The 25,855-nt window shown below is 39.6% G+C and overlaps 1 protein-coding gene across 5 annotated transcripts; it reads right to left on the reverse strand.

The window, feature by feature from the left end:
• Window positions 1-16,628: 16,628 nt before the first annotated feature.
• Window positions 16,629-25,543, reverse strand: zdhhc18a (zDHHC palmitoyltransferase 18a). Of its 5 annotated transcripts, XM_028471650.1 has the most exons (10): window positions 24,946-25,541; window positions 23,818-23,978; window positions 22,892-23,041; window positions 21,458-21,595; window positions 21,330-21,381; window positions 19,735-19,837; window positions 19,532-19,644; window positions 19,346-19,451; window positions 18,471-18,541; window positions 17,841-17,969 (listed from the first exon to the last, which is right to left on the reverse strand). In XM_028471650.1, exons 1-9 carry the CDS (start codon window positions 25,176-25,178, stop codon window positions 18,500-18,502), a joined length of 1,098 nt encoding a protein of 365 aa, XP_028327451.1. In that variant the 5' UTR covers window positions 25,179-25,541; the 3' UTR covers window positions 17,841-17,969; window positions 18,471-18,499. The 5 variants fall into 5 exon arrangements, with proteins under 5 accessions (XP_028327448.1, XP_028327447.1, XP_028327451.1 ...); XM_028471647.1 differs by lacking the exon at window positions 18,471-18,541 and having other exon boundaries at window positions 16,629-17,969; window positions 23,818-23,903; window positions 24,946-25,543; XM_028471646.1 differs by lacking the exon at window positions 18,471-18,541 and having other exon boundaries at window positions 16,632-17,969; window positions 24,946-25,542.
• Between the last annotated feature and the right edge of the window lie 312 nt (window positions 25,544-25,855).

Consider the following 25,855-nt stretch of genomic DNA (forward strand, 5'->3'; position numbering starts at 1 on the left):
ACAGTAACAGAAACAGGTCCGACACTCTTTGACTGTTTAGTGTTGAGCAGAGTGACAGCCTGAGGGAAGAAACTGTTTTTATGGCGGGAAGTTTTGGCGTACAGTGATCTGTAGCGTCTGCCGGAGGGGAGGAGTTTAACAGATTGTGTGCAGGGTGTGAGGGGTCTGCAGTGATGCTACCTGCCCGTTTCCTGACCCTGGACAGGTATAAGTCTTGGATGGAGGGCAGATCAACACCAATGATCTTTTCTGCAGTCCTGATTATCCGTTGTAGTCTGTGTCTGTCTAGTTTGGTTGTAGATCCAAACCAGACAGTGATGGAGGTGCACAGAACAGACTGAATGATGGAGGTGTAGAACATGATCAGCAGCTCCTGGGGCAGGTTGAACTTCCTCAGCTGTCGCAGAAAGTACATCCTCTGCTGTGCCTTTTCCTGGTTGTGTCTATGTGGGAGGACCACTTCAGGTCCTGTGAGATTGTGGATCCCAGGAACCTGAAGGAGTCCACGGTAGCCACTTTGCTATTCAGAATGGTAAGGGGGGTGAGTGGGGGGGGATTTCTCCTGAAGTCCACTGTCATCTCCACAGTCTTGAGTGGGTTCAGTTCCAGGAGGTTCTGACTGCACCAGAGAGCCAGCTGTTCCACCTCCCGTCTGAAGGCAGACTCGTCCCCATCCCTGATGAGACCGATGATGGTGGTGTCGTCTGCAAACTTCAGGAGTTTCACAGAGGGGTCCCCTGAGGTGCAGTCATTGGTGTAGAGGGAGAATAGCAGTGGGGAGAGAACACACCCCTGAGGGGCGCCAGTGCTGAGTGACCGGGTGCTGGATGTGATGCTTCCCAGCCTTACTTGCTGCTTCTTGTCAGTCAGGAAGTTGGTGATCCACTGACAGGTGGAGGCTGGCACTGTGAGCTGGGTGAGTTTCTGGTGAAGGATGTCCGGGATGATGGTGTTGAACGCAGAGCTGAAATCCACAAACAGGATCCTAGCGTAGGTCCCTGGGGAGTCGAGGTGATGCAGGATGTAGTTCAGTCCCATGTTGACTGCATCCTCGACAGACCTGTTTGCCCGATAGGCAAACTGCAGGGGGTCCAGCAGGGGTCCTGTGATGTCCTTCAGATGGCTCAGTACCAGCCTCTCAAAGGACTTCATGACTACGGATGTCAGGGCAATGGGTCGATAGTCATTAAGTCCTGTGATGGCAGGTTTCTTTGGGACTGGGATGATACTGGAGCTTTTGAAGCAGGATGGTACTTCACACAGCTCCAGTGATGTATTGAAGATCCGTGTGAAGATGGGGGCCAGCTGCTCAGCACAGGCTTTCAGGCAGGAGGGAGATACTCCGTCTGGTCCTGGAGCCTTTTTGATCATTTGTCTCTTGAATAGCTGGCACACATCTCTTTCATTGATCTTCAGGGTAGGTGGGGGGTCAGAGGGTGAGGTAGGGGGAGCAGGAAGGGCAGAGTCCAGGTGATGGGCTGATGCTAATGAGCAGGGGGGTGGGTGAGAAAACCTGCAGTAAAAGCTATTCAGGTCTTCAGCCAGTCTTTTGTTACCAGTAGGGTGGGGGGAGGGTTTCCTGTAGTTGGTGACTTCACGCAGGCCTTTCCACACTTCTGAAGGGACTTTGTTTGAGAAGCTTTGTTTTAGCTTCTCAGTGTAGCACCTCTTGGCTACTTTGATCTCCCTGGATAGAGTGTACTTGGCCTGCTTAAACAGGACCCAGTCCCCACTCCTGTAGGCTTCCTCCTTAGCCTGACGCAGCATCCTGAGTTGAGGTGTGAACCAGGGTTTGTTGTTGTTGTATGTGCAGAAAGTCTTGGTCTGCACACACATGTCCTCACAGAAGCTGATGTAAGATGTCACAGTGTCAGTCAGTTCATCTAGGTTGTCTGATGCAGCTTCAAAAACACTCCAATCAGTGCAGTCAAAGCAGTCCTGTAACTCCTGCTTTGACTCCTCTGTCCATTTCTTTACAGTCCTTACTACAGGTTTAGCAGATTTAAACTTATGCCTGTAGGTCGGGATGAGGTGAATCAGACAGTGATCAGAGAGCCCCAAAGCTGCACGGGGAACAGAGTGATATGAATCCTTTATTACAGTGTAGCAGTGGTCCAGTGTGTTGGCACCCCTGGTGGGACACTTTATATGCTGTCTGTATTTTGGGAGTTCGTGGGTTAGATTTGCTCTGTTAAAATCCCCGAGAATGATTAGCAAAGAGTCTGGATGTTGTTTCACCACGTCTGCTATCTGGTCGGCCAGGTGCTGTAACGCCTCTGTTACACAAGCCTGAGGTGGGATGTAAACACCGACCATAACAAACGAAGAGAACTCCCGCGGAGAATAAAACGGTTTACAGTTTATAAAAAACTCTCCAGATTAGGGCTACACGTCTGTTTCAACACTGTGACATCTGTACACCAACCTTGGTTAATGTAAAAGCATATTCCGCCGCCCCTCGTCTTCCCACAGAGCTCTTTTACGCGGTCCGCTCTGAGGAGCTGAAAGTCCGGTAGATGTAGAGAGCTGTCCGGGATGAGTTCACTGAACAATTGGAGTCAATGCAAAAAATGTAATTTTCTAACATCAGTATTTGACTTATGGAGCTACATAAGGTACCAACATCATGTTGTCTACATGCAATTTGTGTATTTTCCTTTTTCTGTTTTAATGAATGATTTTTTGACAGAAATCTGCCTTTAGACGCTAGCTTCTGTGTTTTTGGCCTAAAATTGCCTGGCCCCTACCATTGCTGCACAGGAGCTACAGTATATATAATAATTGTCTCAAAATAATGTTTGCTTCAACCTTAAATCTCATATCCGGAGTTTCTGAGAAACGTCTCGATGTCCCGCCCTAAACAGCCCCACTGCCTCTGCAATCTATCAGAAGCCACGCCTCTACTTTTCAGGTCTCATTGATACAGGTCTATGGGTCAGGTAAGAGCCTAAATCATATTTATCTGTTTGCTGCTGTGACGCGCGGCCTTGTTTGCGTGCACATTTCCGCATTCACTTTGATTGACAGTCTCAAAAACAGGAAGTTAAAGCCTAGTGGCTGTGCACACTCGGCGATCGTTTCCATTTCTATAGGGGTCTATAGGACGAAGGAGGGACTTATATACATTAATGTATATGAATGACCACTGGCAGTAGACCATAGTAAAAGACGAGTTAGGTCATTTTCCGCATTTCAAAAGAATCATACATGAACATAGATTTCTCAGAAACTCCGGATATCAGCTTTAAGTTCATGTGTTCATATTTGATCTAATATTCTGGTTTTTCTTATTCTGTGGGAGCAAGTCATCTTCCCCTGGGGATTATGAAAGTATTTCTAATTCTGAAATAGAGTTTATAAATGAACATATTGTAATAGAATTGCTTGGACATCAGTGGGGAAAGAATCATAGTGAATCTCCTGAACTGAATACAAATGAGCAGGTATTGAACAGCTGAATCTAAAGGGAAAATTACTAAATTCAACTTACACCACTTGCACCATACAGACCCGCACTAGCCCAAAGGCATCTGAAAATGTAGAAAAGGCAGGAGGCCCGTTCGAGAAAAGGACATTTGACCTTCACCAAACAGGATTATCCAGATATCTCAAACTTTGACCTGAGCTTACTAACCTCCAGGCTTTTCTTTCCCACCCTTTCTAACCCAGTTTAGACAAAACACACTAGGCAGCTTTTAGAAAAAATGCCTAAAAAAGACCTGTTAAACCAAAGAAAAACAACATGTTTGAGATGTTTAACTGAGCCACAAAAAAGTAGCAACTTTTACTAAATAGAAATCTTTTTTTCACTTTTTTTCACTGCAAATGATACTTCACATATTTGGAAGCCAGCAGCTCAAAACCTAAGACTAGATTATGGTTTTGTTCTTAAATAAAGGTTGGAGTATGCCCAAATGAGGTTGGGGAAGAAAAACATCAATCCTTATCATATTTTAACATTGGAAATGTATTATTATTATTTCTGTTGAGATGAAATACTATGTCACGTTTACTCTCCTTTGCGCCCTGACTAATGTGGTCCCTCCTGATCATTTTGTGTTCACAAAACAAGTTTAAACACCATTTAAAGGAGCATTATTTATGGATTCACATTTAATCATGTCATAAAAACAAGTTAATTTGATCAAATTTGTCACTGTTAAAAGAGTGTGAGCAGGTTGTCACATGGTCACACACACACACGATGCCTGTACCGATAGTATCTAATGTTTCCTCATTCATGCAGGTGGAAACTAAAACTTACAGTAAGGTTTCGATTCACACACATGTCCATATTGCTCTGGCTTCCCTTTGTCCTCCATGGTTCAGTCTTTGACACTCCTTAAATCTGAAGTGAACATGTGAGTAATTCTATGGTTGACCACTGACTATGTGCAGTACTCAACACTGTGTGACATTTTCTTCTAATTTCACAAATGCTCTGCAGTGAATGCCAGACAGGCCTAATGGTTCACTTTTCTGTGCTGCTTACAGGTTATTATGAGTATATAATAACACTCACTCTGCTTTAATAATGAGCATTACCATGACTGAAGGGACTGATTTTCAGGTTTTATAATCTTTTATGAAGACTCCCATTTCACATGTCTGTCTAACAGCATATGATGCAGTTAAATGTTTATGAGAGAGTAAAGTTCACACCATGATTGCCCTTTGGCAACACTCAGTAACTTCAAAACACAGATGGAAAGAAACCGGCAGGCTTAGAAACGATGATGCCTAATACACACGTGTCTGGTGGTCTTCTGCGTAAACGGACTCATAGGATCACCGTCAGGGCTGTGATGTCAACACGATTCAGTTTCCATGGCAACAGCATCCGCTGTTGTCGGGCAGCTGGGATGAGGCATCTCCAGCTGAGGGTGCCTGCCAGGTACCGATGTGAGACATCTGCGTCATCCGGCTATAAATAACCAGCCGGGGAGGGGGGCATATGTGTGTGGTGGAGGCAGAGCCTGTATGGGAAACACTTTAGTCACAAGAAAAAGAATGGTGGCAGATAAAAAGCACCTCAAATCATGGTTGGGGTCAATTATAATTGTAACTCCGTAGTTGATAATTCATTACATATATGGCAAAATTATATTTGCAATTCTAATAGAAAATAAATGTTGCTGTTGTAATTACAATGAAATTGTAATCGAGCTGATATTTGACTTGAATTGTATTTTTCATTAAAATTGTAAAAAAAAAAAATGTGTCAGTTATCTAATCTACACATATGTAGTAAACAATTATTAAAATATGATTCACGTGACGCTTTCCCACATTTTACTGTTTAAAAAAAGTGAAATCAAGGGGTACACTGACGGAAAAAAGGTTCAGTCGCCCACACCAAAAATATTAAAACCTATATTTTCATTGATTAGGAAGCCTAACAAGGAGAAATTAGATAAGAGATGTTTGTTTTTAGTGTATTTTACAGCTGATTTAGGAGCTGTTATCATTAGAGACGCTAACACAAGAATAAGGTTAACCTTTATTAGGTTGTTTATTTCAGGCTCAGTAATTGTGATTAATTGTAATTGAACTTTAGTAATTGAGAACATAATTGTAATTGACTTTCTGAGGATAAAAAAAAAATAATTGTAAATGAAATGTAATTGTGAAAAATGCTGGTCACTGTAATTGTGATTGAGTTGTAATTGAATATGAATAACCAAAGACGTAATTGTAACTGAAAAATGTAAGTGACCCCAACCTTGCCTGAAACCCACTTATCATTCCCAGGTTCCGTTTATTCACACTTTCAGATTCACTCTACGACACATTCGGGCAGGTTACAGATAAAACTAAAGAGCAGAAATGAAGACTCCATGCTTGCTTTGTGTTTTCTACTAGTCTTTCTACAATCCTGTGTTTACACCAGAGTTTACATCCTGCTGGATCTCTGACAACTGAGTATGTAAGTCCTGTAGGTGTGGTGAGATCGCCAGTATTCCTACACACCTTAGACAAATGATATATTAGTAGAGGGACGTGTGTTTAAGTCCTAACCATTATCCAACAATACACAGCAAACCCACAACCAGGACAACATGAAAATGAGCCTATGAATGAAGTCTCATTAAAGGCATCAGTTGTTCTAAAACACGTCACATTGTGATTTTTATGCGTCGTCATAGCAATGTGGTCTTAATCAGTAGGCCTATCTGCCTCATAGGCAGTTTGAAGGAGGAACAACCAAGAGGTCACAGCGGGTTGTAAAAGTTGTGAAAGTACATTGGAGTCCTAATGAAAGGATCAGGCGTCGCGTCTGTTATTCTGGAGACACATAGTAGTAAAACAGGTGTCTCCGTCAGGGAACTGACTGTGTAAATGAACTCTCGCAGTGATTCTCTCATCTGACACTGCAGCGTTATTGAAGAAGACCAAAGGTTTTGCTAAAGTTAGAAAGCACATGCACCAAAATAGAGGAGGAGGCAGCTGCTGCCTCTTTACTGCATGCGTGACATTACCCTGCATGTTTCATTTTACAGTAAAAAACTTCAATAACATCGCTGCATCAATTAGGGTCCTGATTTCCAGGGTCAACGTGTAATTGCAACAGATAACCGCACACTCATGTAGGCAGGTTGACTTGACCAGTCACCTGGACACAGGGGCCTACCAACGTTTGATAAGAGGCTGTTTACTTTTCCAGATTGCTCCATATGAATTACTTCAAGGGAGCGAGGTTACGCAAGCAGCGCTCCCTCTGACGTCCCAGCAGCTCAATTAATGACATGTGTATGATGTGGCTATAAAATAAACCTTTCAAAGCACAAAGGAGATTCAAAGGGCATCAAGATAGGCTCACCTGCAACAACTCGATAAAAAGGAGGAACAAGAAGAGACGTTTGTTTGTCCACCTCATTATGTGTGAGATAAATTACACTCGAGTTTGGAAAAGTTTAGTAAAGTAAGATGAATATGAGAAGTAAATAATAAATATGTTGTAAGACTTTGGTAAATAAACTTCAGTTTTTAAAGGTATATTACAGGTTCTTCAAGTTTCCTTGAGTCACAGTCCTACAGTAGTTTGGGCGTGTAAAGGTTAGTGACATAGTTTAAATGCTCTGAGGCTAAACGGTCAAATATCATCTTGGACTGTGTGTTATGTAAGGCCCATCTCACTCTACTATCTGAATAGGTGGGGGAAAAAAAGCCTGCTGAGAACAAATACATTATTTCAAACCAGATTTTCACTAAAAGACAATGAAATTAAAACATAATTTAATTTCCTGGTAAATCTGCTTCTAAGAAGATAAATCAGGAAGAGGAATTCACTTAGTGCAAAGTAACTTCTTTTTTTTACTCTGAAACTTTGATTTTCAGTTTTGATTTTTTTTTTTTTCTTCCCCTTTTTTAAAAAAAAAATTACACTGGATTTAATTTTTGCAAGTATTTTTTTTCATCCGTAATGGGAATAAAGTGCAACAGCAAAGCTTTAACAAAGAATGTTAAATCCCCTGTGAGTTTGATAAAATAACAACCTACCCAACCAAACATGAATCCCTCAGCATTTTTATAAAGAGAACCTTGCATTAGAAAAAAAAAACCTCACACAAAATTCACAATTAAAAAAAAGCAATGGTAGTAGCAGGGCTCTATCACGTTAAACATGTGTTTGAAACTTGCTTTTCAACAGTTGTAAAGGGTAGAGAGACTCTTGTCATGATTACACATGATTAAACAGGAATTTACGCGAGTCCAAAGCCAATAGTAAAGCAGAGATAAAGTAAAGTCTCCGTACATGTGACTATAGTCATGCTCAGAGAGGAGCCCAGGAATGTATGAAGCCCAAAGCTTGGTAATAAAACACCCTCACTGCCCGGGACATTTAAGCCTGGAACAGTTTCCCGTGCACTCTAAATCACTCTCTAACAGCCACAAAGACAAGATCTGTAAAAGTTACAAATGTCATCATAAATACTGCCCACTCATCAAAAACAATATCCCCTCCAGGAAGGAGTGAATGGCAGCTGCTTGGAAGGTGTAGATTATGTCCAGTCACCAAATCTAATGTTTAAAGGAAAGAAACATTTCCTGTCATTTTTCTAACACATGCGCCCTCTGTGTGGACCCTGGAAAATGAACAGGAAAGAAGTGGTGGATGATGCTCTGATGGCATTTACTGAAAACAAAGGGGAACCCCTTTTTTTTGGCTTCAAGCTCTGATTTCACTCCCAGAAATGGTGCTCCAGTAGTCCCCCTCACCCACAGCCCACCAACCAGTAGCTGACTGAAAAACTGCACCCCTGTGGGCATTTGTGTCAGCCCCGCGGACATGTTTGGGTTTAAGCAAATCAGAAATAAAGAGCAGCTACACATAGAACCTATATCTGTTAAGGCCATGATCATGTAAGCGCACAGCTTGACTGAGCTTAACCAACATGTTTGACTCATCATTCTTTCTGTCAGAGTCCTTTTGCAACCTCTTGTCTTTCACATAACTCCTCTCGGGGTTACACAAGCGGCCATGATAAGCATTATAGAGCATAAAGCTGTGCTGCTCTTTACCACAGTGAAACGACCCCTGGAATATGTCTGTTCATGTTCCAACAATGACTCAGCATCTATATCTTGGAGTCACATTGCTCCACTCGTTTTGCCTTCTCACCTCTTCTTCTATCCTACATAAAACCAGTCCACGACCAAGTGCAGTCAGTTTGGTCACATCACTAGTTCAGTGGCCTTTATTGGTTATTACACAACTGTGTACTGTACATACGTAGAATTTGCTTGTGTCGTGAGGGCTTCTCTCTGATAACAGATGCTCTACATACAAGATAATACGTACAGTGTGTGTACAGAAATGTTATTCGTACAATGTTCAATGCAAAAAGTTGACATTTCTTTGGTGTCATAATGCCATGTGTGTCAGAAAACCAGTATACTGAGATAAAAACACACTAAAAAAAATATTGGATTATATCCGCCTGTGTCTAAAGTCTCCGATTTTGGTTTTATTTGATTTATTGAGTCTAATTTTAAGGTCTTCTAATTTGTTTTTCATTTATTGTATTAAATTGTAGAATATGCTTATGTTTAAGTTTATCTAGTGGCTACTTTGCGCTTTTATTGGATTTAGTGAAGTTATTTTTCAGGGTCATCCTTTTATATCAGCTGCAGAATATTTTTATGTTATACAAATGGGTCAGTTTTTCTCATATACCTCTTGTTGCTGACTATTATTCTCTATTTGAGTAATATTACTTGATCAAGTCTTTTCTAACATTCCACACTACAAAATAAAAAAATAAAAGTATGTATGATCTGTGCTGATATTGGGTCAGATCAATATTGTATCGATATCTGGCAATTTTCAAGGCAACAATATCGATATTTTTACTGCCAAACCTTCATAAAATATCTAATATTTATTAATAAAATATGTCACTGAGTGGTTCATTTAAAGCCCAGTTTTTCAAAAGCAGTTTTTATGACGCAAAGATTGACAATGCGGATGTATTATTTACTAATCTGGCATTAAAGCACATATTCAGGTGTCCTTCCACCCCTGGACAATATGTTTTTGCTTGTTCTGGCACCTAATCTGTGCACTTAATAGATCATTTTGTTCAAAACATTTTCATTACAGAGAACAGAAAAGTACTTTTTGCAGGATTTGATGACTTCAGCACATAATCAAAGTTGGCACATTCACAGTGTTAAATTGGGATCATACATGTGCTCCAGCCGGAGCTGTAACCCGCCCGGTTCGAGGAGTCACACACATATACTGTAACCTTACACTTATAATGAAACTGCAGTCAAGGATAGTTTATTACAGACAGGGTTCATAAGTGAGAAAGAGACTGTCAGCGATGGCTCAGTGAGTGTTCCTTCATCCACAGGTTTCAGAGGACAAAAAGAGGAAAATGTGTTGCCTTCCCCCGGCTTTTATCTGCTCCGTTGCTCCTCTTTCATTGGGCCCTCCTTCCACTGGTCTGGCCTGTTGGTCAGTGTCTATGTGTGATGTGTGAGGATATGCTTACTTGGTACTGACCCAACTATAACGTGCATGAAGTAAATGATTGTCTAACCTTTTTCAGGCCTTTTGACCAGACTGACACAAGCCACCATGTCAAAAAACATGTTTGGTCTATGAGGGACACAAAGAAAGCTACAGATAATAAATACTAAAAAGCAGTGGTGGACATCAGTTTTACTTTTGACAGCAAATTTTTATTTAGATTTAGTAATAGTCTTTTGACTAAAATGCAACTTTGTTTTAGTCAAAATGTAGTCATTAGGATTATTTCAGTATAGTTGTAATCAACTAAATGACATTAAGATTTTAGTCCACTGAATATGTTACAAATACAGTCGACTAAATTGTAAAGCAAAAGAGTTTTTGCCATTTGGGCAAAGGATTGGGGGTTTGAATCCCGCTCTAGCCAAGTCATTGTTGTTGTGTCCTTGGGCAAGGCACTTTACCCACATTGCCTAGTATGAATGTAGCTGGATTTCCATTACAGATTTTTACTAAATAAATTAAATATATATATAATATAGTAAATATTTCTAAATATAGACAAAGTATAATTCCCGTATGATTTCATCCCACGAGACTTCGCTGCAGAAAGACAGACGCTCAAAACCTCCTCATAACACTCTGTATTCCTTTGTTGTTTCACAACTAATACGTCCTGTGACGTGTATTTGCGAAAAAGGTGTTTCCATGGCGCTTTTGCGACACATTTCAATATCGAAAAGTCTAAAATACCTCCTTGTGAAAGCGTCAAAACTATTTAGCAATATTTGAGTGTTTTTTCGAAATTCAGGTATTTCCATCACCAGTTTTTATTGCGCTATTTTAGATTCTGCGTATTTGATGTAATCAATGCGTAGATAAATTTCTTCCATTGTGACAAACTTATTTTTTTATCAATATATTGTTGCTGATGATGTGAGATTACTTTAGCACGTCTTGCACATTGATATTTGGGGTGTAACGCTGGAGAAGATCTCATTGTTCCTGTTTTTGTGAAGAAATCATGAGCAAGAACAGTTTGCAGTATTGTGTAAGGAATTTCAAGGCCCCTGTGCACGGTGCCCATGGGAATGGGCTGTTTCATGTTTCACTGGCAGTAGCAACAAACTGTACTGCCAGCTGCCATCTCCCTCAAGCTGGTTTGCTTCGTCCAGCACCGAGTTAATTATATCCAGCTTCAGAGAAGCTCCTTCTGCTCAGCTCGGGGATGCTGACTGCAGCCCTGACCGTGAGTCACCTGTTCTGTTTACCTCACTTCTGCTCTCTGGATGACAAAAAAAACTTGTGAGAGTGAGACACGCTGCACACATGACAGCAGATAGAGAACTGATGAATCACGTAGTGGAGTGGTGGAGAATTATCCCAAGCTTTGTGCATTCAAACCATCACCAAGTCGCTGCTCTGACAAAGATAGATGTTTATTACAATCTACTGAAAGCAGTAGAACATGAGTATTTACATCCAGCCCACTGATGTATTGCTCCATCAGAGAAGTAAAAGAAAGCCTTTTGATTTGCATCGAAGATAATGAGGCCTCATCTCACTGTGTGGCCTAGCTGCTCAGGCTCTGCACCACAATAGTCAGGGTCAAAGAGCATGACGTGAATAATCACCTACAGCTGGCGAATCAGCTCTCAGTAATCCAATGTCAACTCTGCTTACAAACAAATGTCGCTCGCCTGGTGCTCCATTGGCTTTCGTTAGAAAAAAACTCCAAAGTTCATCCATAGAGTTTTTATTTTCTGCAAACAAGCAATGAAATGCAAACCAGCTGCTGATGTAGTGATGCTTTGGCTGTATCAGCAGCAGCCCAACCATCTGCTTCATGTTAGCTACACAGCAGTAGAGGCTGGCCAATAGAGGGCGCTCGGGCGCCGCCCCCCCTAGTGTTTTTGATTTTTCTTTTTTAAAATAAACAATAATCAATTATTTTGAGCACCATATGTGTTTAAATTTCCAATGACATGTTATATACAAAATATAAATTATAATTTTCGGGGGAAATGGTCTCTGCAGTGTCCTGCTAATGTCTGCTGACTCGTTTGGGCGATAGAACAATTACCTAGCCAGTGCGGCAAAATCACCGTCAAGAGATTTGACATAGCAACAGGAATATCCAATCAGCGTCGACTTCAAATCTGATGCCGCTTGGGCGACATCTCTATCGCTTTCTGGCAAGCAAAGTGTGCCTATAGTGTAGTGAAACACGGGACCTGTGGAGGGCAGCAACGGGCCTTTGATGCATCTCGTCTGCCGGTTGTACTTTGATGTGATCATAGACATTATGGATGTGATAACTATGATGACAACAATGATGAAACTATACAGTCTCTCCTTCAAAATTACTTTGAGAGGAGAACATTGGTAGAAAAATTAAAGATAACACAGCGAGGCCCAGATCAGCATCAAAATATGCCAACAAGCCAGCGAAAAAGGTAATGTTAATGAACTAGGCTTCTCTCGTAATAGAACGTTATCATCCGGAACACTTGGCCTAGTAACTTGCCCCCCACCCCATTTTGAGAGGTGCCAACAAACGAGCTAGCCACTTACACTCAACTCTGGTGAAGAAAATGCCAGGTCTTACAAATATAGACTGGGATTAGATCCCCCAGAAAGACTGAAGTATGAAAAGAAGCTGTCCTTGCTCGGTTTGGAGTGTTGTCCATACCAAATTCCTCAAGGTTCGTGGAACGACAACCCAACTGGGTGGCCGGCTATTTACGAGTACCTGGTCGAGACTCCTGGTGTGTTCACAAAAGAAAAAAATTAGAACATACCAAAGTCTTGAGGCATACATCTTTTTTGAGGTAAGACCTAAAGCCATGGCTATTTTTAACTCATTCACTGCCATTGACGCATATATAAGTCATTTAAAATCGAGTTCCGTCGGTGTTAACTCTTCTCAAAGTTTGTGCCCATTTCGATTGTTTTTCTGACTCTGTTGGGAACAAGAAAAACAATTTCCTTCTCGCCTTGCAGTGAGTGGTTGCCGCATCCAAAAGCAGCACACCTTATAGTCATGACATGTGTGACGTCAAGCAAATCAATCTATTTGTACAGCAGGAAGGCTTGGCTAGCTGGATGTAGTCATGTAAATGTATTGTATTGCTTTCACACAGAAGGACAGAAGGGGAAAATTCCAGTACAAGTAAGACACACACACAATTACTTCAGTCAGGTCATTTAAAGGTACCATCATTTTTGTCCAGTCCAGTTTCATAATTCATACAAAGTACTCTTCAACAGAAGAGTACTACTGTCTGTCTGTATACACACATTAATTCCCTTGACCAGATTTTTCTTTGTATAAAGTTGACCGATTTAACACTAATGCACTGTTCCATGTGCTCAGCTGTATATAAAAATGTAAAAATGTGTAGCAAGTAAAGTGATTAATTGCCAAAATTGTGGCTGTGCAATATGTTGTTTCTGTTTTGCGCAAAAAGGCCTCAAGTTATTATTATTGGTATTTAATAAAAATTATTTCACAGAGCACTGATATCCTGTCGTTTCTGTTCAGTTGTATCAGTATAGTTACTGAAACTGACTTTTGACATGATATGGCACAGCCGCCACTGCTACACAGGTTACACTGACATTGACTCAACTGGATCTTTTTCTCTTTCAAGCAGAATGAGGCAGAGGAGCTAATGGAGAATGATGAGGTTTTGGGGATGGCAAATTTTCCTAAAAATGTACACTTTTAAGGGGTTTTTAAAGGAACATGCTTGCTTTGCATTAATTTACATCAACTAAAAGCACAAAATTAAGGACGTCTTTAACTTTATAATATTGTTCTTGTAATCATTGTTTAGGTCTGTAAATGTGAGCATTGACACATTCCAGCTGTGTATCATAAGTATAGAACTAAAGGTTTGTTCAGCATCTCTGTGTCCACTGTCCACGTCTATTTAGAGAACAAATTCAAGCTGTAAAAATAGGAGGGTAAAATAAGTGTGAGAACAAAAATATACATATATGAAAAAGATGGTAAGTAACATTTTTTACATGTGTGTATTGTTCCCACTGTTCTTCAATAAAAAGCAGCAGATAAGAGATTCACCCATTTTACGTGCACAATTATTATTTTGAACCTAATGAGATGAGATCACTTCTTAAGATGAAAATAATCATTTCCCAGTCAAGAGAAGAATCTTCACTACAGTTGTCTAAATCAAGAGCAAATTCCACTATGTAGGTATTTTACCATCAAAGTCAACGAAAAGCAGAAGACTTCTCCTGAGTAAACAGATAGGGGTTTAGATTAGAGTCTGTGCAGTGCAGAAATCACTGACATAAAAATGTACTTCAACCAGAAAGATTCCAAGAGTGGAATATGAAAGATAAAAGTAACCCAATGAGCCAAAGTACACTGGAAAAGAAACCACTAAATTCCTTAAAAGTAAAGCGAAGAAGAGAAACGATCGCAAAGGTGAAGACAATCAGCAGATCAAAGTCCAGCTGAGTGTTTGACTTGCTGTAGGAAAATAACACAAGAACAGTATTCAGACTAGTGACATTTTTGTCCATGATAATCTTAGTTTGTCTGATAACATGCCAACACAATGACTCCATGAAAGGCCCTTTCAGGAAAACCTTAAAGCAAACATTTTCGCTTTGTTCAGCATAGTTAGTTGTGAACTCACTAGAACTCAAGCTTTCAGGGCATTTTTCTCTCTCAGCATTTCAAAAACTGCAGACAAAATATCTGGTGTGAAAGACTTATTTTGTTATCCGGCCATTACATTTAGATTATAAATGGAGCTAAATATGACAATTATGCAAGAAAACACTTCATACACAACCTCCTCTTGTACTGATTTTGGGCTTTAAAGAGTGACTAAAACCTAATACCACTTTTTCTGCTGAAAACAAATGTATTTGCTATGAAATAGTATTGTTGAATGATTCTTGTCTAAACCCTGATATATGCTTCTGCGCCAGGACCTACGCCGCCAACGCGCAGAGGTTGGCCAACTGTAGTTCTGCGTTGAGGGAACGCCTCGCTATGCGATTGGCTGCTATGTTGAGGCAGAGTAGTGATAATAACAGTAAACACACCTTTTGTCTGTGATAGACTCTGTTTGGCGGTACTTTGCGTGTGCTGCAGTCATGAGTCTCTTGGACTCAATCCACTGTAGAAACAACTTACGTATCGCTCCACAAAAAGTTGAAACATGGCGGTGTTGACTGAAAAATGCAATGACCGGGGCTGAGGTTTGGAGCTGACCCTTATGTTCCACGTGGCCTCAATGTTTAGTCAGGATTTTTGGGAGGAGCAAGTCAGGTTACGCATGTCTACGGTGTCAATTTTACGCAGAACCATCAGGCTTCACTCTTGCTGTGTTTCCATTACCTTGGAAATGTGCAAAATCTAAATAGCTCAATAAAAACTGGTAGTGAAAACACCCGAATTTTGAAAACATACTCAAATATTGCTAAAAGGTTTTTTTACGCTTTCATGAGGATGAATTTCAGACGTTTTGATATTGGAATGTGTCACAAAAACGGTATGGAAACACTTTTTCTGCAAATACACGTCACAGAACGTGATGTACATGGTCACATGACCACTTCTCTCCGAGAAAACATGGCGCGGGACGTGTAAACAGAAGAGGAGACCGGAACATTTCTTAGCATTATAATGAAAAATGATTACTGCCACATTAGACGTTAAACAACAAAGGAATACAGAGTTTTATAAGTAGGGTCTGAGTGTCCATCTTTCTGCAGCAAAGTCTAGCGGGATCAGATTTCACGGGAGTTATGAGGCTCCTGCCCAAAACAATGTTCAAAGCGCAATTATACTTTGTCGACATTTAGAAACATCACTTTTATTTTGCGAAAATTTGTAATGGAAACCCAGCTTCTGACATTTTAGATAAAGTATTTCAAAGTGGCGTATTTTATAAAAAAATGACTGACCCATAGATTGCCCTCTATGGGATGAAACCTGGCTATTGCAATTGAATTTTGCTATTGGCTGAGAATGGTGATTTGTGATGTTTTGATGGCTTCTGACATCATAAACCAGCCCTGTTAGCCCCGCCTCTCCTATAAAAACAAGTACCTGTTGACTCTGCAATCTGTGGTGAGAAGGTTGGATTGAGATAAATATGAATAGAGCTAGAGTAATAGTAATGAGTAGCTAACATACCATATATTGTTTGGAGATTTCATAGTATAGACCGGGCGTGTCTTAACTGCGCCAAAAGCCTTGCCCATCATCAAGGCATTTTTAGAATTTTCACCCTAATGGCACATCAGCCAAAACCTGATTTAGTAACTCTTTATTTTAAGAGCGGCTTATTAGACAGATTGACACGAATGAACCCGTGAACTGTCTAACAATGCATTTTTGTCTCATCTGGTGTCCACACTGCAGTCTCTGCACATGTGGCTGACATGCATCTCTTCTTTGTTTCCATGAGTACACTGTCCAACATCTCCACCACAATCCATTCAGACGAGCTACTAAGAAAAGTGAAAACAATGCGTTTAGAAGACTGTTTGGTTCATAATGAATGCACTGTAAATAAATAGAAACAAAGCAGGTCAGGAAAAGTCATTTATTAACAGCTCCACTGTTACAATCTCTTACAGTTTGTACAAGGCCTGCTTGTAACCATCCTATGGCTCTGGATACAGGTTGATGAATTAATGACACACCAACATGGCTTTCACAACTCACAACACAGCTACAGCTTCAAAACTCAAGTACACACACACACAAAATGATCCAACACTACAAAGGCTTTTTATTTCCACCTAATTCTACTGACAAGACTCAAATAACTACTCACAGCCTGCCCCCTAGTGGCACAGACTCTGCTGTCATTTACATTAAGACTGTCTGGTCACTCACAAAACAGAATGCAATAATAGTAGCCTATAAACCACATACATGTCCACAAACTAACTCTGCATCGTGTCCATAATGCATCATGTTTCTTTTTCACCTTAACAGGAAGCGGCTCATAGCTGATATGAATAATGTCACTAGGTTCAGTCTTTGACATTAAAGACGCACGTCAACAAGTGACTAGAAGTGAAATATTTTACTTGTGTGATAAGGAGTAAATCTCAAATAAATCATTTAAACAGTGTCACTTCTATTAAACATTCTTGTGCAATAATTTCCAAATACTATATTAGATTATGATTCCCAAGATCATTTTACACCATAAAACATGCAGATTTACAAACAATTGCTGGAAGGAGTTGGAGAGAGATAATCCGAGCTTTGATTATTATTGATTATTTCCATCACAGGACATAAAGATAATGATTAGGCTCATTATACTGACGATGCTTTTTCTTGCATCCTCAGCTGAAATGTGTCAGTTTGCTGAGATTCTCAGACTCATAGTTTGCATAAAAAAACTACAGGAGCTTCCACACCGAGGTTGGGGAGAAGAAACATCCATATGTGGTATAAAAGGTAAAAAAAAATATTTGTTGTGCTTTAAGTATTACTAGGCTTTACTGTTGTTTTAAAGGATGTAGTCATTTCCTCCTACACACCTGTGTGAAAGCAACCTGCAATGTGCAGGGTCACATCACAATGAGAAACAGTTTAGCAACAGCCATGTTTTCAGCAGCAGATCAAGATCACTACCAGCCCTCAGTGCAGCGGGACAAAGCCAAGGTCTGGAGAATCACTCAAATTCAACGCAAAGTGGCTCAGAGATGGTGAGGGAGAAGCCAGACGGAAAGCTGGATTTATGGAATGCAACGAGTCCCTCTCATTGGTTCCTAAGCCAAACAGGGCACAGGAATCAGCAGCAGGTTTTATGCTGTGCTGACCTGAGCAGGACGTAGAGTTTGGAGGCTCTGTGGGCGTTGCTGCTGATGTAGGAACTTCCAGGACCAAAGGGGTGGTTTTAGGGGTCCCAGGAGGGCACAGGCAATGGAGGTCAGAGGTGTGCACCATCCTTTCTAACATGTCCTTTGTGCTGGGCGTGCACTGTGTGAGAGAATTAAAAAAAAGAAAGAAAGCAGACTGATGAAGAAAACAAGAGCTGCAGAAACACACACCATAAACAAGCATGGAAAGATCAATCATCAATGTGATTTAAAGGGTTAGTGAAAAGAAGCAAGTGGATGATAAAATGACTCAGATGGAGGAGCAACCAAGATGTAAGATTCACACCGTGGATGAGAACATAGAACAAATAGAGAAAATGACTGACATTGGAAGAAGCTGCTGACTTAATGTTTCCTGTGAGTGAAAAGAAGGGCATGTATCAAGAGTGAGTGGAATTATTAGTGACCCATTACATGCAGCAGTGACTGAAACCATATTAATGAGTGAAATTGAGACATGCATGGAAACCACACAGATGAGCTGATGATGTCATGGCTTCTGATACCCACAGAAATGGTAATTACATGAAAACATAAGAGAGGATGCAGGGAATGGATGAGGAGATGCTGTGGTGGCTTTCATGTTGAACCCTAGTCTTACCATACACTGTCTACATGTGGCAGAGCACTTCAGGCTGTGCAGGACATAGAGAAATCCTGACAGTTCTCCTCCTAACAGGGTGAAATGATACAGTGCAACACAAGTCTTTCAGTCAACTTATGGACGAAGACACAAACCCAACATTTCCTTCAACTTACCACCGCCCCAAAAAAATGTCTTGATAAATACTTACAAAAAAAATGCAGGTACAAAAAAACTGAGGAAAAACAAAAGACCAAAATATAAAAATAATGTTTATTTGAAACATAGTAGAAAACATCTTTTGGATGTAAAAGTAAAACATTCGAAAAACATGAAGCAATGCAAAACCTGTAACAGAATATTTATAAAACAGAAACACATTTTTCAAAGGGTGCACAAAAAAAAATAATAATTGTATGTTCAATGTAACAACTGTTCTGTCAGTCGTGGAACCAAGGCAAAGAGGTAGATATCCTCTGTTTGAACATCACAAAATTGACTGCAACCACTTAACAGGTTTACTTCAATTTGTAATTCACTTATATTCTTCTTGTATTCTTCATTGCTAAATAATGCATGGTTATATCTCCTGCAGAATGTTTCATAATCTGGTTAAATAATAAGGAGTTAGATAAACCAATCATCTCATAAGGCCTTTGCCTTTAAAAAAAAAAAAAACAATATATTTTTTTTGATTCAGTTAAACAGAAAAAGTAAATATATCCTTTCAATACTGTGAATGCACTGATGAGACTAAATGGGACACACGCTATACGAGGAACTGAGGGATGACGAAGGGGTGCTGAGCTCACACAGAGAGAGGCGGTCTAACCACAATACAGCTATGGGACGGGTCAGGACTTGAGGAGGATCCTGGAGTCTTTTCATCCTACCATGTTTACGTCGCTCTTGACTGCAAAAGGAGGAAGCTCCATACGTGAGGCTGAACCGACAGGAACCGCTTCATCGGACAGAACAAACCCTCTACGATCGATCAAACTACATCACAGAGTCAAAGAGGAAAGTAAAACTCAGACTTCCTGATATCAGCAATGGGGAAAAAGGCATTCATTACTCACCTTGGAGGCATGGGGCCACATAATGTTGCACAACAGTTGGTTATAATGCTGTTGTATGTGTATGGGTTCCCGGACTCCTCTGCTCCCCTTTTACTTGACCAGGAACCCTTTATCTGTAAAGTCACTCTGTCAGTCCCACAGTAACAAGATGCTAGTAATCATTTCAATTCTAAACATGTCCATTTGGTGTGAGTGTGACCTACGTCTTCATTTGTGGTGAGGTTGGATGCCACCAAATAGGTATGGAAGCCTGAGAGGCCCAGAATGGACCAGATGGAGAAAAAACAGATCACCAGTTCCACTACAGTAGAAATTAAGAGTTAAGGTTTATAAAAGAAAAAGTAAAAAAACAAAAACAAACCAGCACTTTGGACAAAAACTTGTTTCCAAGCTTTGAGAAAAAAATAAGTGTAAGTATATTTCTGTAAGAAGCAGTTTACCATAGATTAAGAAACAAACTGGCTGTTTTTTGAAATAGCACACTCTGTACTATGCACTACAAACTCAATGAGTATATACTGTCTATTTTATAGTATAAGTATGGTTAGGATGATTAGTATGGTGACCGTTCTCACTGAAGTATGCTTCCAAGTTTCCCAAGATGCATTTCAAACCTACGACGACAAAAACCTGAAGAATATTGAGGCTAAATATCTCTGTTAATTTCAGACTCGCTATTGTGCTACTGACTAAACTTCTGGTTAACTTCAAGATAGGGCTGGGCAAAAAAAAAAATCGATTTATCAAATTTGTAGATAAAGACAATTTTTATTTTGCAAATTCGAGTTTAAAAACAAAAAAATTCCACCACAGTTTTTTCAGACTTTTTTGCGTTCCGTCCTTGTGGGTTACCGTAGCGCGATGTGAGCCCGCCCCCTCTTTGTTTACATGTGTTTACCCTTTGAGTAGGCTATATGTGTGCCACAGGCATGTTTAATGTTTTATTCGCACTATGCTGAGATGCTAAAGGAAGAGTTTATTATTTTTCTAAATATTATATGTTATAAAATATGTAGTTATCTGATTTCTTAATCAGAAAACTTAAGCTACTGTGAAGTTGCTGTTGCACTTTTGCTTAAACCTGGGTTAAAACTTGAAATAGTTAAATGACAGAACCTCATTTATTTTTTATTTTGTGATTGTTTTATGCATTGTAACTCTTGAGGACAATCACAGTAATAAAGTTGCACTTTTGACAATATATCTGATGTCTGCAGTAATTTTTAAGTGCATTGACAAAAAAAAATTTTTTTTAGGCAAAATCACCCAGCCCTACTTCAAAACAAGAGCCCTATTTACAGAAGTGTTAAAAAAAATAATGGAAGACAAGAAGAGATGTTTTTGTTTTGAAAAGGCAATGTTTGACTTTTAGCTTGAAGACTATTTTACATTCCACTCACAATGCATCATGGGGCGGTTGAGTATGACTAGTTTGCCCATTGTACATACTTCAAAAATGTCCAGACATAGTATACATCCGGGTATTTCTCGCATACACAATCTTTCCATAGTATCTAATGTGAACGCACTACATACTAATTTTGACGTCAGACTTAGTGTGAGTAATACATTGGTATGTGATTTCAAACACAGCCAAGCACTGTGGCATTCTTGTCTACATCTATCTTCCTGCTGACATCACCTCACATGGACTTTGCGGCTACAGAGCCATCTGCTATTGGTGCTGCTTCACTGCATGTTAACCCTCTGATCCTATTAACTGTGAGCTTAGACTGGGGAGCAGGGGAAACACAGTTGCTTGCAAACTGGGAATGTAAAGGGTGGAAAAAAAGGATATCTGGCAGGGCTCTCCTGAATGGTTTGAATGATGCTTTTTCCTGTCTGAGAACCTGCAAAGACCAACCAATCAGAAGCTGAGTGAATCTAAAGTTGCTCCTGATCACAGTGTATACTAGGAGTACTTACGTAGAGTCAAGTGTGTGATGACACATCCAAATATAAAGGATGTCAGAAAAGACAAGGAGATGATGAAGATGTAGAAAAAGCGGTAATTGCGCTTTCCAACACAGTTTCCTACCCATGGACAGTGGTGATCAAATCGCTCTGAGGAGAGGAAAAACACACACAGATAAACCATAATTGATATTTCACTGCAATCAAGTCTAACGTGTTGCACAAAACAAAATCACACTGACTTAAAGAGCTATACAATTTATGAGATGTAAACATCCTCTATGTTTGCAAAAATTAACAAACGCATTAAAACCATTAAAGGAAAGCTGTACTCGTCATGTTTTTTTATCCATCCTGTTTTGTGTATTACCAATAAACACAAAATGTGCATATTCACTTCAAAAACACACACCATAAAATTACTTTTCTGAACAATTTCAAACAGAGCTGTTACTTAATACAAGGACTCGTGATGAATATTATCTGACTGAACAAGTACTGAAGTAATACACACAATCATTTGATAGAGCCAGAGATTAAAGGTTTGCTTAATGCAGTGGTTCTCATACTTTTTTTGGCTCAAGTACCCCCTTTCTCTCATTTCTGAATCCAAGTACCCCCTTCGTCCAACTACATTTTGCTCAGAATACTGTGAAAAACCCACTATGCAGCATAAAGATGGAATGAACGAGTGACAACATACATTTTAAAGAATCTAAATTTGTAAATAAGTGGAAAGAAACAGTACTGAGTGCATCCTAAATATAATTATTCCTACAGTTTTTATAATTTCCCTTTCAAATTCAACCCTTGTATTATCAGTTCATGTTCTAATCATATCATTTCCACCATCATTATTATGATTATTTTTAACTAAAGATAAACAACATAAAATCTCTCTCTCCCTACCATTTGAGAAACTCTACTTTATTGTACGTATCTCCTTTTACTTTAAAAAGCCCTGTGACCCTGAAAACTGGAACAAGCGGGTCAGAAAATGGATGGATGAATAGTTTACAAAGCAAAACAAACAATCAAACACTGAACAATAACTGCAAGGCAAGTCCAAAGAACAAACAAAAGTAAACTCAAAGTTTGATTATTTTACTGTCATACATAACACTGAGTGCATCAACATCTAAAAGATTCTCCAGGTAATCAAAGTTTTCTCTCTGAGCCTAAAACCATGCAATCATGAGAACTGAAAGCAGTCACTAAAGAAGCAAAGTAGTGTTGTTGTTTTTTAAATTGTCTGTTACTATGTGTTCACGTCACAATCCTGAACAGGACAAGCAGATATAGAAGCTGATGTTCAGAGGCTGTGGATGTACAGTTTGGAATTATGTCAGCCCAAGTCTCTCAGTATAAATGGACTCGAAGATCTGCAAAATGTGCTGAACTTCATGCTGGAATAAATAAACTATAGGAAGTGGTAAATATCCTTACCTACACAGTTGTCACACATGCTGCAGTGTGAGGTTCGAGGAGGGCGGAACATTTTACAAGTGAAGCAATATTTGAGCTTCACCACCTGCTGATTAATGAGGATCTCCTTCGTCCGTGGAGGGGGGCGATACGTGGAAGATCCTGAGGTATCTTAAATCAGAGGAAAACAACAATATGTGCTTAGATTTAACCAAACAATAAGCAGGCGTGTTAGAGTCCGATATGCAACAACAATGTAACAAGGCCTGAATTGCTGCAAAAATGTTTTTAAAAAAACCTGAAATGTAATAACTGGTCAACAATGTTGACAAGATACTGAGCCCAAAACGTAAATACTTTTTACCTTTTATATATATATATAAACTTTTTAAATGTATGTATATATAAACATATATGGAGGTATAAAAAAAAGTTACCAACAATGTCGAGGTTCTCCATATGCATTTGTATGTATGATGCTACTCCCTACATTGAAGCAATAAGGCCTTTAATCCATAAATCAATGACCCACTCTGTGATGTAATAAGATGATTACATTATTAGGGGAACTATTCTTTTACCTGCCTCATAATGTAATAACAAAAAGTAAAAATATATATAATTTACACAATGGGCTGAGCATCTTTTTTTTATATATATTGACCAGTTGTAACATTTTGTAATGACATTTCGGGCTCAGCACTTGTTACATTTCATGATTTTTTTTTTTTTTTTTTTTTAAATAACTATTCGGGTTTTGTTACATATCGGGCTCCGACAAGGCAGGTCATGGGAAATGAAAATGCATTCATTAAAGTATGTCTGGCTTTTGAGGATAGCAGTCATAACAGAGTAAAGCTGCTTAAGTCTTGGTCTGAATTTTAACAACACAACTCCCCAGATGGCCAATCTCCTTGTCTCATCTGCCTCCTCCAATGAGCTCTTACCTATCTGCCTCTCTACATCTGCAGCTTCTTCTGTGGTGGCTCTGGGTAAAATGCCTGGGTCTGTGAAGCTGGTCCTCAGCAAAGAGCTGAGCACAAACACAAACAGCACGCCGCCGATTACAGGGATGAACACGGTCAGGTGCTCCACCAGGAAAGGGCAACTGGATTTAACACAAAAACAAGATAACACACTGGTTAATCATAAGTGGACTGTTACTCCATTAAATAAATATCTGTACTTTCTACTCCTTACATTTTAAAAATGAGCTTGTTACTTTTAAAAACCTTAGAAGATGACATCACGACGTAAAAAGACGCAAACCAACAACTCTGAAGCCAAGACTAATTTTTTGCCCAATTCCAGAAACCTGGAAAACATGATTCTCTTGTGGCTTAATAAAAAAAGGGCAATTTGAGCTTGTTTCTGTTTGGCTGGTCCCTTAGCTTTATTGTTAACATTTTCATGGTTTAAAAAAATGTTAAACTGGGTTTAATTATGCATTTGCGTTTTTCTTTTCTTGAAACATTTTATTTACTAATTGCGTCTATAATGAGTGCTAAATTCTCCAGGAGTTTCTGGGGAACAGATTTAATTTATTTCCATGTAAAAGTTTTCAACAAGTTCCTAAAAATGCTCTGGTTTTTTTTTTTTAACATTTGCACTTTTTTTTCTTGACACATTTTATTGACAAATTGTATTTATTATGAGTTCTAAATTCTCCAGGTGTTCAAAGTTAACAGACTTAACTTGTTTCCATGTACCAGTGTGTGTGTGTAGAGAGAGAGAGAGAGAGAGAGAGAGAGAGAGAGAGAGAGAGAGAGAGAGAGAAAACATGCATTTTTATATATATATATATATATATATATATATATATATATATATATATTGAAGGGACTGACTTTTTTACTTAAGTACATTTAGTAGCATGTACTTTTTTACTTTTACTCAAGTAAGGGAGCAACTTCGATCCTATTAGTTTTACCAGTCATTTTTTTTTTAAAGTATGTATACTTTTACTTGAGTCCTGAAGACTCATATGAACACAAATAATGGCTTTTTAGGCAAACAGGATCCATTGAACAGAAACAGTCACACACACAGACAAACATGTCATTCCCGTTACTCACTCAAATGCAAAGAAAAGGCCACATGTGACAACAATAAGGCCCAGGGTGAGAGGCAGGACGCCATTCTGTCTGGCTAAGATGATCCGTCCATCGCAGTAGAAGCGGTTCTTTCCCGGGAACACTTCCCACTTCCTCCGGGGACGCTGTCTCTTCGCCTCCCCGAGGCTCTGCGCAGACTGCGGGGACACCGACAGCGTCCTGGGGTCTATCTGCTGGTACTCACAGTTCTTCATTGTTCGTCACAGTTACCAGGTGAACGAAGGCACGCACAGGGACGCCTTGTCTCGCTTTTCCAGATCCAAACATGGGAAGTGTAAACGGTGCCCTGCGCTCACTCATCCATTCTGGAAGCTAACGCTGGCTAATAACTAGCCTACGGTATAAGTCATTTTTCTTAGTGGTTCAGTCTTAAAAATCAGCTCTAAATTAAACCTGGGTAAAGGAATGTTATCGGGGACTAAACTAACGGCTGACACAGGCACTGCCACTCAGAGTTTGTTCTTATAATCCTGGCATTTGAAGTCTCCGTCCCAAGCTTCTTGAGCTACTTTACGTTTCCTTTGCTCACGAGCAATCTGCTGATGAGCGTCATGACGTCAGACGCAGGGCTGTCACGTACGAGCGCCGATTAAAAATAAAAACACAAAACGACTGTAAACTCGTTTACACAGATTCACGGGCAAGTAAATAAGATAATTTAATTAATTGATACACCAGACTCATAATTAACAAAAAAAGTCCAGTAAAAAAGTCACAAAATTATTTCTCAAATATAAAATAATCTAAACTAATGCCAAGTTTGGCTGTAAATGACAAAGCACTTCAGAGATTCCTAATCCGTGTTGCAAATTGCTGACTGAAAAACATTAATTGATGACTTGCATCACAAAATATAGTTCATTTTTCAATG

Source organism: Gouania willdenowi, chromosome 16 (assembly GCF_900634775.1).
Source record: "Gouania willdenowi chromosome 16, fGouWil2.1, whole genome shotgun sequence".
NCBI lineage: Eukaryota > Metazoa > Chordata > Actinopteri > Blenniiformes > Gobiesocidae > Gouania > Gouania willdenowi.